The following is a 13089-nucleotide window of genomic DNA, read 5'->3' on the forward strand; positions in this document are numbered from 1 at the left end:
GGGGGACAAAGGCAGAGCCCCAGTCCTCTGCAGGCCAGGGCGCCCTCAGCGGGAGACTCCCTGAGAGCAGCGAGCCAGTGAAGGGCCCTGGGCGGAGGCCCACGCTGAGCCTGATGGTTACAACTGTGTGTGGCATTCCAGCCCGGAGACACCTGCCAGCCCGGGGAGCCATAGGAGCAGGAGCCCTCAGTAAATACTCACCTGTTTGTGGGTTTGTTAGCGTAGATATGTATATTATATAAAATATAAAATCCTTACCAGAGGATATGCTTTATGATTTTTAAAGAGAGAAAGGGAGGCAAAGAGAAACATCGATAGGTCACCTCATAAGTGCAAGGAATTGAACTCATAACCTTTTTGGTGTGTGAGCAAATGCTCTAACCAACTGAGCCAGCTGGCCAGGGCCATAGCTAGATATTAACAAAGGAAGGGAGCAAAGGGAATCAGATGTTATTCAGCATAATAAACTAGGAAGCCGAATCAGACACAGCCTGCTTGCTCCACTGGGCAGCTGCAGCTTCACGCTCCCTCGGCGGACCTCTCATTCCCAAAGGAAGCAGGACGGTTGTTACTGGTCATTACCAAGGGAGGAATAAAAGCAGCAAGCCGGGACCGGTGTGGCTCAGTGGATAGAGCGTCAGCCTGCGGACTGAAAGGTCCTGGGTTCGATTCCGGTCAAGGGCATGTACCTTGGTTACGGGCACGTCCCCAGTAGGGGGTGTGCAAGAGGCAGCTGATCGATGATTCTCTCTCATCGATGTTTCTAACTCTCTATCCCTCTCTCCTCCTTTCTGTGAAAAATCAATAAAACATATTTAAAAAAAAAAAAAAAGCAGCAGGAGAAATCCCCCTCCCCCTCTGGGCACATGCGCAGTAGAAGCCAAGATGAGGATGGATGACTCAGGAGAGGTGCTTCCACTGTGAGGCATGCGCAGGAGGAGCCATGGTGCACTTAGAGGCCTGTCAGACTAACCTGGGGAAAGGATCGGATTGGATAAGAGCTAGGAAGTGGATTGGTTAGGGGGAGGATCCAATACAAGCCCAGCAAAGCTTGGGAAGTTGATTGGTTAGTTTGAAAGGATGCATGGTCCTTCCCCAAGGCCAAGATAATATAATCTCAGCTTAGCAAAGCTCTCTCTCTTGCTGGGTAACGGTGCTGGCCTGCTGGTTCCTGCGTTCTCTCTCCATAGTTATCATGCGGCCCTGGCCGCCGCTCTGGCCTGGCACACTGCAGCAGCAGGATGGCATACAATCTCCGGACACTGGCCCTATTTGTGGGCCTGAAAAGCAAGCTTGGATTTTCTTTATGGCGGGACAGATGAGGCATTTGGAACCCAGGGCAGTTCTTTGATTTTGCATCTGGCGCCACACTAAGTCTGCACGTCACCACCTCCTACACGCGGTTTCCGGAATGCTTTCCTTGCGAGTCCGTGAAAGAACCCCATTCCACCGACAAGAGACTGAGGGTGTTTTTTTGCACTTCTTACAATATTATTTAATTTAATGCTTGTCTAGATAAGTGTCACTTTTAAAATGGACATTATCAAAACTAACTTCCGAATACCTGGGCTAACAAAAGCCACTGGCACAAAAAGAGGGAAATGGGCACTCCTGTCATCTGAGGGCTTCCCATCGATGCCACCCTTACTCTGCAGGGGCCACTGGAAAGCCTGCTTCCGTCAGCTCCCTGTGACCCCGCCGCTGCAGGCTCTGGTTTCCTGCTGGTTTGTGGGGAAGCTCCGTGGCCCTCTCTCTGCAGACCTCACGGTGTTTCTCAGACGCCCTTCACTAACCAGTGCCTCAGGGAATGAGTGTATCCAAAGGTGAAGTGAAGATGCTGGTGAGAGCGCGTCCTCTCCTTCAGAAGGCCCGGCTCAGGAACCAGGGAAAATAACAAACAGGATGAAATCCACATGATTGCAACATAGCAAGTGGACTCGGGAAAAACAGGGTGGTTTGTCCAGAACAAATAGGCTTTGAAAACAGCTTGTTTTTCCCTTGGTAACAACCATATGCTACCTGCTTGGGATGTTTGCCAGAAAATGGATGAAAGACCTTCCCACTGTCAACATAAAGCTGGGCCTTCACCCAGGAACATCTGGTCCCTTAGGCCCAGGGCAGGCCAGGTGAATGGCGGAGGCCCTGGCAGTGCACACCGTGCCCGTGTGGGTGGCACAGGGTGCCCCGCAGCTGCAGAACAGGGGCAGGCTGTCCTTAGCAGGTGTCCTGGTGGACAGCAGCCGCCGCCTCAGTCCCGCAGCCACAATCAGCCAGGAGGTGCAATCAGAGCCAGCCGGTTCCCAGTGTAAAAACAGCTCAGTGCACACGCTGTTGTAATTGTCTGGGAGAAAGCCAGCTGCCGACCTGCCCTGGACGCCCAGCTGGCAGGGTGGGGCTCTGCTCCCTCCTGGCTGTACTTTTAAATGGGGTGTTTTTCTGCAAACTTAGGAATGGGAATTCCCAGAGCTTCCTTTCCCAGAGAACTCAACAGAAACAGAACGCCAGGTCTCAGGCTTGGCACTCAAACCATTGTTCAGGGCCTTCATGGGAGCTGGCCCACGTGTTACCGTGCTTGGGCCACACATGTGACCACATCCCTTGCATTATTTCCAAATGCAGCTCTCCCTTCTTCCTCCCTCTCTTCTCTCTTCTCTCTTCTCTCCTCTCTCTTCTCCCTTCTCTCTTCTCTCTCCTCTCTTCTTCTCTCTTCTCTCTTCTCTCTTCCCTTCCCTTCTCTTCTCTTCTCTTCTCTTCTCCTCTCTCCTCTCTCCTCTCTCCTCTCTCCTCTCTTCTCTCTCCTCTCTTTTCTCCTTTCTCCTCTCTCCTCTCCCCTCTCCCCTCTCCCCTCTCCCTTCTCTCTCTCTCCCTCTCTCTCCCCTCTCCCTTCTCTCTCTCTCTCTCTCTCTCTCTCTCTCTCTCTCTCTCTCTCTCTGGAGTGAGATGCAGGGAACAAAACCATTGTAAAAAAAAGCTGTCTTGCCAGCACTTTTCTCAGCCCAGAAGACTGTCCTTCTTAGAAGGAGCCTTTCAAATACCACAGAGCCAGGGACACACTCTGGAAACTCTCTCCAGAGAACCCCCAGCCATTAAACCCTCAGTCCAGTTTCCCCAGAAAGAAGTGCTGTTGGGGAGAGGTGGTGGCATACCATGTCTTTGCTGCCCTATCTGTCCCTCCCAGTCTCTCCCCCTTTGTCCTTTTTGTTCTGTAAATATGTGTCCCATTATTTGTTTAAAAATAACCTGGAACCCCATTGGAGAGATGCTATCATATGGAGGTTATATGCACAGCTGGGACGGATTCCAAGGGGGCATCAGAGTAAGTGGATGCTGCACAGACATGCTCCCAGGACCGAACTGGAAATACAACTAAAATACAGAAAAACTTCCACCTGAGGGCCAGTTTGAGAGAACCTTGTAACCAAGGATGGAAAGTGGATACCACATAGAGACTGGTAGGAAGGGCGGAGGCACAAGAGGGCTGGTGGGCTCCAGCATACAGCAGCTAAAGTTATGGAAAGAAATCTCAGCTGTGGGGGATTCCCACTGAGAACTCTGGGATCTTAACCCCAAGCTTGGACCCCCAACAGAGAGCACCAGAACTGAGAAAGATGCTCTCATACCATCTGGCTGTGAAAAGCAGTGGGGTTGCTGCCTGCTAGGGAGAGATGGCTGGAAATGCAGGCATCCTCTTAAAGAGCCAACACAAAAATGTGCATGTGCAGCCACTCACCTTGGGCTCTAATGCTTTCAACAATAAAGATAACCTTTTTACAAACAAAACAAAACAAAAAAGAAAAAGCAAAGCCAGTTACTTGTGCCCATTTTCTCATTTGTAAAATAAGGATAATAACATTCCTATCTCTTAAAGTTGTGGGAGGTTTTTTAGTCAACTTTGTTACAGAAACAAGTAACACCAAAAATCTCAGTGACTATAATCAGACCATTTATTTGTCAAGTTACATGGGACTACAGGCGGCTGAGGTGGGCATATGTATCTCCGCTCCACATGTCTTCTCTCAGGTCCCACTGAAGGAGCAGCCCACGTGGCACACAGTATTCTCCAGGCAGAGGCAGGGACAGTGTGGAGACAGAAGCAGTGCTGTAAAGCCTCTTCCGGGACATGGTATACTCCATGTCCACTCACTCACATGCAGGTGGCCAATGCTATTCACACCTAAAATCAACATTAGTGGGATGGGTGTCAGCAATAGGCAGGGATGTGACCTTCAAAAAGGGCCAGTAAATGCCTGGAAACAATCCTAGCACAGGAATATGGAAGGAGGTGCTTCGAACAGTGTCTGGCACATGGTAAGCGTTCAGTAAGAATCGACTATAACTATACTACTAAGTAGAAGGCATAAAACACTGCTTGTTTTCTCTCCCTCTCTTTCTCCTTTTTCTTTTAATCTTCCTCCTCCTCCCCACCCCATATCCTTTCTATTTCTTGCCCCTCTCCATCCTCACCTCCCACTCTGCCCATTCTTCTACCTACACACCTTTGTTTCATGACTTTCATCTCTCTCTCTCTCCTTTTTAAAATTCATTTTTCTTTATCTAAATCTCTACTTTTCCAATCTACACATCTCTGGGCCTACTGTAGTTGGCCAAATCGTTATCAGGTAAGCTAAAAGAGGTAATTCACCTTTACGTGGGACATGGAAGTAGTTAGTCTTAATTAATGACTGACTAACAATAACATGTTTTTAAATAAATGTTATCTTATTTTAATGTACATAGAGCAAACAGTCCCAGCAGGTCATTTTTGCTTTTGAAACTGTCAAGCGGAGTACGGCTATGAAACAGCTGTGTTGTTACAGCTCAGTTATGAAGCAGCATGGCTGTAAGGCAGCCCTGGGGTGAGGCAGCCCCAGGCTGAGAGGGCCGTGGGGCTGGACAGCTCTGCTCTGCCCCCCTCTGCTGCTCCAGCGAGATGACTTCAGTGTTTCAGCACCGGGAGAGGGAGCACAACCTTCAGTCACTAGTGGAAAGGGGCAGGGTACTGTCTCAGCCAGAGGGGAGCTGGCTTACACACACAGCCTGGTCCCTGACTGGTCATCCTCATGCAAATGAGGACTCCAAATACTTGCAATGTGATTGGTCCAAAAGGCACTGTCCTGAGTGGTCAAAATGGAGCTGCTCTGATTGATCAGTGAGGATGTTGGTGATTTGGATGCTCAGCTGTTCTGACTGAGTGGGGAAAGCCTCAGTCCTATTGGCTGAAATCCCAGGAACTGCTTTATAAGGGAGGTCAGGCCTGCAGTGCAGGCAGGTGGTTCAGGGCAGGCTTCTCCCTGCCTGTGGCTTGTCTGAAAGGCCCCAGTTTAGAAAGGGCTGCTAGGCTCTCCTTTTACATTTGAATCCAGTCAGCCAGCTGGGCCCTTCTTGGCAGGTAACTTCTTTCTCAAGGTCCACGCAGCTTTTCCTATACTATCTCTGGCCATTGCTCCCTACCCCCACCCCCTTCAACGACCAGCATCAACTTCTAATAGTGATTTAATAATACTAGTAAAAGTAGCCAAAACCGGTTTGGCTCAATGGATAGAGTGTCGCCTTGGGGACTGAAAGGTCCCGGGTTCGATTCCAGTCAAGGGCATGTACCTTGGTTGCGGGCATATCCCCAGTAGGGGGTGTGCAAGAGGCAGCTGATTGATGACTCTCTCTCATCGATGTTTCTAACTCTCTATCTCTCTCCCTTTCTCTCTGTACAAAATCAATAAAATATATTTTTAAAAATAAATAAATAAATAAATAAATAATACTAGTAAAAGTAATAGCAACACCTCATATTTTTGTATTATGCACTGTGCTAAATCCCTTACATTTATCTCATTTAATCTTTACAACGGTCCAGCTACTATTCAGATTCTTGAGTTGGCATTCCTTGTCCAGGCCTTAGCCCACCTGGAGCTACTCTGGCCTCTACCATCAACGCACTGTGTTACCTCAGAAAGTCTCCCTCCCTCAGCCTTATTTTACTGACCTGTAAGACAGACATAACGATCCTTGCATAGCAAGACTGTAGTAGAGATGAATGACCTGAGACTAGATGTAAACGCACTTGTAAACAATGAGGTATCTTACAAATTTATTCATTCAACAAACACTTGCTGAGTACCTGTACCTGCTGAGCCCTGTTCTTAGCAATGCAGACACAACAAAGAGCAAGAAGCAGACCTGGACAGCTGTGTGCGCCACTGTGAGGCCATGGGCTTTTGTTCCAATGGCATCAGAAACCTATGGAGGTTTTGAACAAAAGTAAGGTAAATCCTCTGACTTGGATTCTAAGAGGACTTTCTGGGGCTGTGCGCAGACTTTGGGGAGACCAGCGAGGAAGCCAGAGCAATAATCCAGACAGGAGATGAGAGTGGCTCGCCAGAGGTTATAGCAGTGGGGGTAAAAGGTTCATTTCCGGATATATTCTGAGGATAAAGCCAATATAATTTCAATGGGTTGAATTTGGGTTTTGCATGAAAAAGAGTCAACAATGACATCAAGAGTTTGGACCTGAGCACCTGGACAGATGGAGTTGCCATCAGTTGCTGGGATGACGACTGTTGAAGGAATAGGTTAGGACGGTGAATGTCATAAATTCACTCAGTCAGGTTTGCAATGTCCGTCACACAAGCAAGTAGTGTTTAGTACTCAAGTGGGTAGACAAATTTGGAGTCCAGTAATAAATGCATCTCAGCGGGGCTGGAGTTCACAATCCAGAGTCTTCAGCACCTGTGGGTAGTCTCTGAAGCCACCGGAGCAGAGGAGTTGGCAGAGGAGAGAGGGTGCCCAGCTCAGGACGGCTTGGCTGAGGTGGAGGAGCGGCAGAAGAGAGAAACAGGGGAGACCGTTACTAAGGATAAATAAGGGGATGCTGAAAACCGGGAGACTTCCCCGGGAAAAGCCCGCCCCATCCTTGGGGGTCCGCTTTCATGGTGCATACTGGAGCACACTCTCCGCCTTGGTTTCCTTGCGGGTGAAATGAATAAGACCATTCCGGCCCTGCGGGGCGTCTTGCTGAGAATGAAACAAGGTGACTCGTGAAAAAGATCGGGGACAGTTGGGGTCCCCGATAGCACCCCTTACAGGGAGTCAGTGCGTCAGATGTGCAGAAAACAGCCTGGAGCTGGGGGCTGGCTGGTCGCGGCCCCTAAGCCCTGACGGGAAGCACCGGCTGCAGGTCGCTCCTCGGCCACCAGGGGCGCGGGCGGACGCCTTCGGGGGATCTGGAGGAGGAACCCACCGAGAGAAGGGGGCCGCGACCATAGAGTCGCTCCGCGAGTTCCTAGAGTGGCAGCGGCGGCGGGGCCTGCACTTCCGGCGTCTGGAGGGCGCCGAGCTGGGGAGCCGGGGCGGCGGGCTTGGTGAGCGGGGCGGCGCGGGGGCGGCCGGGGTCCGGGAGGCGCGGTGAGCGGGGCGACAGGGAGGGAGAGAGGCGCGGTGAGTGGGGTCCCGGGGGTGCGGGAAGCGGAGCCCGCCGGGGGTGGGTGAGCGCGGGGAATGAGGGCCCGGTGGGGCGGGGGGCGGGGAGCGGGCGGCAGGCCGGGATGCGGTGCGTGGGCCTGCAGGCCGGGGATGGCGACCTCGGCCTTGGCCTTGGCCTCCACTCCCCGCGCCGCTGGAGGACGCCGGGCCGGGGGCGGAGGGGGCCGCGGAGGCCTGAGGCGCGGGCGGGCCGGCCGCTTCCCGAGCCTCAGTGGCGCTGCGTGTGGGGAACTGAGGTCCGGGGGGCACCGGCTGCTCTGGGACTTGGCGACATTTTCTGTGTAGCCTCGCTGCTGTCGGCGTGGCTGCTTCATTGTCCTTCCAGTTTGTGTGTGAAAACAGGCTGGTCCCGTTACTGCCGCCCGGCCCCGCGCCCGCGCCGGCGGCGGCCATTGGCGGGGCCGCCGCGGTGCGGGCCGGCCGGTGCGGGCCAGGCGCCGGCCTGGAGCTGCCGGGAGGACTGAGCAGCGTGGGCACGTGCCTGGCGCACAGGCCGCCTGGACTGTGATGTCCTCATCTCCGGTGCTTCAGGTGGACTAGGTAGTCTCCTGAGTTTCCTGCCAGGTCTCACTTCTATAGTATTAAAAAGTAAATGTGTGTGTTTTCAGGGTATAATTACTATTAAAGCCATTTTTTGAACTCCAGTACCATGGACCTAACAAATGCCTCCTTGTAAGATGTTCTGTAAATGTTGACCACCGTTAAAGACTGAGTAGCCGTATCGCTGTAATTTTGTTTTGAATGCAGTTTGCTTTTTCTGATACCATAATTGCAGCAGATATAATTATTGAATATCCAGATAAATTCCCCAGTGCTATCAAGCCTGAACTCTCAGTTATACAATAAGATGAAGGTAAGAGCCCTAACTGTTGGGCTCAGTGGATAGAGCGTTGGCCTGCGGACTCAAGGTTCCCAGGTTCGATTCTGGTCAAGGGCATGTACCTTGGTTGTGGGCACATAGCACATGTGTCAAACACAAGGCCCACGGGCCAAATCCGTCCCGCCAGGCCTTGCAATGTGGCCCGCACTGCGCTGTCATCACTGCACTCCGCTGCGTTTCCATCACAATGACAGTTTATGACTGTTCAGTAAACCATTCGGCCCGCGATTTAGGCTGGATTTTAGATTTTGGCCCCTTCTCTGATTGAGTTCGACACCCCTACGGGGTGCAGGAGGCAGCTGATGGATGTTACTCTCTCATCGATCTAACTATCCCTCTCCCTTCCTCTCTGTAAAACAAAACAAAAACAATAAAATATATTTTTTTTAAAGATAAAGGAATGGCAGAACAATGGTGTCATTTGTGTTTTCATTATTTGCTTTAGAAGCCTGTTATAATTTTTTTGTCTACTTCCTGACATCTGATGTGAAAAATAGTTCCAATAATTGTATTATTTTTTAAGCCTAGCTTCTCGTAAATTTTCACCTATTTAGAGTTTGTGGCTTGTTATGCCTTTTTAAAAAATAACTTCATATGTAAATAAATTGATTTATTTGAAATTTTGAGTTTATTTAGCATTTGGATGTCTTTTAAAATTCCAACTCTGTTTTTATATTTAAACTTTCTCCTTTGCACCCTTTTTCCTACTGTTTCTTTTGCTATCCTGTAAAACAGCGTTTTTCAACCGCTGTTCCGCGCGGCACACTAGTGTGCCACGAGATGTTGCCTGGTGTGCCGTAGGTGCAGACAAGACAAGAATTCTATAATTTTTCACTATTTTGTTTACTTAATATTTCATAATAAAGTAATTATAAAATACTTTGTGTTTATTTGATTCCTATTCAAGAGAATTACTTTATATATAGTCAATATAGGCACAGAGTTAAATTTTTTAACATTTTCTAATGGTGGTGTGCCTCGTGATTTTTTTCATGAAACAAATGTGCCTTTGCCCAAGAAAGGTTGAAAAACACTGCTGTAAAAGTTCTTTTTAAAATATTTATCTTTCAAAACACAATCCTCAAGTTTTTAAAGAATTTTCCTCTTTCATCATTCAAATCTAGAAAAAAAGCATCTCTTTATGGGCATTTTTCTCACCCAGCATTTGTTAAATTAACTTACAGAAACTTAAATGCTCTTTACAGAATAGTTCCTACTTTCAAAACAGTTTATGCTAAAAGCTAGAGCAAAGTTGTTATCTATAGCTGTGAAAGTAGAATGGCTAAATGAATAAGGACAAATATAGGTGTCCCAAAAGTGTATACACACTTTCAATAAATATAAAGGCAGTGTTTATTAAAATACATTTAATTTTCAAAATTGAACTACCAGCTGTTAAAGTGTGTATACATTTTTTGAGACACTGTAGTTATTAAAAGCATAATTTGTCGTTTTTCTAATTTGAACTCCTTAATTAGATAGCTACCAGTGAGAAGTTTAACCTGAGAGTAAATATTAAAACGATTTTTATTTGCTAATATTAAGTTTAAACTCTGGAATTATTAGAATTACTTTACAAGTATTTTTTTGCAGAATTGTTTTTATTTTCCTATGTATTGAATACTTTTTAAATTTAAAAGTGGAAGCAAATTTGATGGATCTAAAGAGGTATAAAGTTGAATAATTAACAAATCATCTAATTTATTTTTGTTTTTTCTTCTACACCCAGAGAATTCTGAGCTCTGTAGCTCTCGGAAGAGAAGCATTAGTTCAGAAGAAGCAAGTGGACTCTTAAGAACACATCTGACTCTCACAATGCAGTTAGGAAAACCGAAGGGAGGTATTTCTCGGAGCGCAAGCCAAGGGAAGATTTCCCGGAGCGCAACCCAAGGGAAGATTCCTCGGAGCGCAAGCCAAGGGAAGATTTCCCGGAGCGCAACCCAAGGGAAGATTCCTCGGAGCCCAACCCAAGGGAAGATTCCTCGGAGCCCAACCCAAGGGAAGATTTCTCGGAGCGCAAGCCAAGGGAAGATTCCTCGGAGCGCCCAAGGGAAGATTTCTCGGAGTGCAAGCCAAGCAAAGCCCTCTGAGAACCAGCGCAAAAGAGGCTGGCAGCGGCAGAAATGGGGAACGACTATTCGGTTTGACTCAGGCTTGAGTAGACGGAGAAGAGGCCTGGATGAGAAGCCCTACAAATGTAAAGAATGTGAAAAAAGTTTCAGTCAGAGCTCAACCCTTTTTCAACACCGGAAGATCCATACTGGAAAGAAATCCCATAAATGTGCTGATTGCGGGAAAAGTTTCTTTCAGAGTTCTAATCTCATCCAGCATCGACGGGTCCATACTGGGGAAAAGCCCTATAAATGTGATGAGTGTGGAGAAAGGTTTAAACAGAGCTCCAATCTCATTCAGCACCAGAGAATTCATACTGGAGAAAAGCCCTATCAGTGCGATCAGTGCGGCCGATGCTTCAGCCAGAGCTCCCACCTCATTCAGCACCAGAGAACCCACACAGGGGAGAAGCCCTACCAGTGCAGTGAATGTGGCAAATGCTTCAGTCAGAGCTCCCACCTCAGGCAGCACATGAAGGTGCACAAAGAGAAGGTGCACAAAGAGAAGTCACGCAAAACTCCAGGCAAAAACATTAAGGCAAAAACTCACGTAGTATCTTGGAAAACGGGCACAAAAAGGAAGTCGGTGGGTCGCCTCCGCTAAAGGCAAAGGAAAAGAAAAGCTCCCTTAGATCTAGAGGTACTTCACAATAGAGCATGCAAACACCGACCTTTCCCAGCATGGAGACGTTGGAGCACGGGGTTCAGTGCCATCAGGCCAGGCGGGTGGAAAGAAATGACCTGAGTCCACTGTTCTCGTTTATGTAACCTGGAGTACAGAAAACTGAAAACATTTTTTGCTAGAATATAAACTTCTTGACCTTGTTTGAAAGAGTTGCCTGCATAATTTTGACAAGAACAATCATGTTTTAATGGCATATAAAAATGTAGGAATTTCAGTAACTTCCAATTTTAAGACTTTCTGTTGAAGGAATAATTAAAAAGGAAAAAAAGTTAATTCCATTGATTTGGGAGTTCTCTAACATGAAGTTTTTTGTTGTTGTTTTTTTTCATATTTTATTGATTTTTTACAGAGAGGAAGGGAGAGAGAGAGAGAGCTAGAAACATCGCTGAGAGAGAAACATCGACCAGCTGCCTCTTGCACACCTCCTACCAGGAATGTGCCCACAACCAATGTACATGCCCTTGACCGGAATCGAACATGGGACCTTTCAGTCTGCAGACCGGTGCTCTACCACTGAGCTAAACCGGTTTCAGCTAACATGAAGTTTTATGTTTGTAAAGTCTTGTAGTATATTAATCACCAGTTTGTAAGTATGACTCAAGATTCGCTATATGAAAATAGATTGATTGCTCACTGATTCTAAGGCCCATCACTATCAACTTTTTTTTTCTTTCTTATGGACAGCTGTAAAACCAGAATTTTTCTGTTTTTCACCAAATTCTTATTAAAATTTACTCTAAAAGTCAAAGCGAAACTGAATTAAACCACAAGTTTTTTGTGATGGTGTTACACTGTGTCAGTTGTTTTCCAGAAGTTAGAATGGATTTATCCATCTCTATACCTTTGGCTTTTATGTGATGTGACTTTGACTTCTTTTGAAGTTCTCTTGTGCTCTGACAAACTGAAATAGCATTTTAGACCCACATGAATAAATAATTAAACCATATGTAACCAAAACAGTTTCAACTTGCTAATTATAAATCTACAATGCACACACCTCCCTGCCTTCTCCTTTGAGAACTTTAAATAATAGCAAATTATTATATCTAAATCAAAAATTACTTAATCAAAATGTAGCTCAAAGTAGATTTTGAAATCTAAGTTAACCCTTTGCACTCCGCTGCCCCCTCTCAGGGGACATTGGAATTCTAGCATATCACTTGGATGTCCCCTCTCAGGGGGGACATTGCAGTTTATTAGTGATTACGGGGAATTGAGTTAATTCAACGCACGTGTCCACCGCAAAGTAGCGTCAAGTAGCTGGTAGCCAATATCCAGAATGGTTCGGAGTGTAAAGGGTTAAACTTTGATGAGTGAAATTAATTATTTACAGTCTGGCAAACAGTGCTGTGTCCCACATTCTGTTCAGCAGCCTTCAGCTCAAACTTTAATTCTATTAAATGTTAACATTCTGATTTTTTTTTGTATCTTTTATAATCATGTCCGTTTCTGGTGTATTAATGACAATTATTCATAAAAATTTAAAAATGGAATATTTTGCATACTACCACCTTTTTATTTTTCTCCTGGGAAATTATTTTAAGGATTTAAGCAACATCTCAAAGCACAGCTTTGGAAGAATCATTTGTTTTGCCTATTTTTTATTTCCTCAAACTTGAACTTGGTCTTCCTCCTGGCCTCGTACTTGGTTTCGAGTCTTAGAAGATGGCTTTGCTGGCAATAGTCTCAGCCAACGGGAGACCCACAGAGTGTGTGACGGGTGATTGAAGTTACCTTTCACAAAAGACTTGATCTTTGCTTAGCAGGGCCATTTTGAGGACCTACCATCGGTGTGGAGCAGTTTTGTGTGTGGAGTAACTTCTGACTGAACCAACACTGCTTTCTTAAATGTAATGAGTTTTGCAATTTTGACAGCAACCACAGGGTCCTGCAAGAGAAAGACCTTTGTATGTTAGATTTCATAGTTTACATTTTTA

General features: G+C 46.8%; 1 protein-coding gene across 5 annotated transcripts; it reads left to right on the forward strand.

Annotated features, from left to right (window-relative positions):
- Positions 1 to 7224: 7224 nt before the first annotated feature.
- ZNF22 (zinc finger protein 22) lies at positions 7225 to 11349 on the forward strand. Of its 5 annotated transcripts, none has more exons than XM_045570655.1 (3): positions 7279 to 7398; positions 10086 to 10220; positions 10407 to 11349. In XM_045570655.1, the coding sequence occupies exons 2-3, from the start codon at positions 10172 to 10174 to the stop codon at positions 11069 to 11071; spliced, it is 714 nt and encodes a 237-aa protein (XP_045426611.1). In that variant the 5' UTR covers positions 7279 to 7398; positions 10086 to 10171; the 3' UTR covers positions 11072 to 11349. The 5 variants fall into 5 exon arrangements, with proteins under 5 accessions (XP_045426609.1, XP_045426611.1, XP_045426608.1 ...); XM_045570656.1 differs by having other exon boundaries at positions 7280 to 7398; positions 10086 to 10226; positions 10440 to 11349; XM_045570653.1 differs by having other exon boundaries at positions 7225 to 7355; positions 10086 to 11349.
- The last annotated feature ends 1740 nt before the right edge of the window (positions 11350 to 13089 follow it).

Source organism: Pipistrellus kuhlii, unplaced genomic scaffold (assembly GCF_014108245.1).
Source record: "Pipistrellus kuhlii isolate mPipKuh1 unplaced genomic scaffold, mPipKuh1.p scaffold_m20_p_35, whole genome shotgun sequence".
In the NCBI taxonomy this organism is placed as follows: domain Eukaryota; kingdom Metazoa; phylum Chordata; class Mammalia; order Chiroptera; family Vespertilionidae; genus Pipistrellus; species Pipistrellus kuhlii.

What these genes read in the sequence shown, in the direction of transcription:
- ZNF22 (XM_045570653.1), top strand. Translation starts at nt 10,172, where the DNA reads ATGCAGTTAGGAAAACCGAAGGGAGGTATTTCTCGGAGCGCAAGCCAA.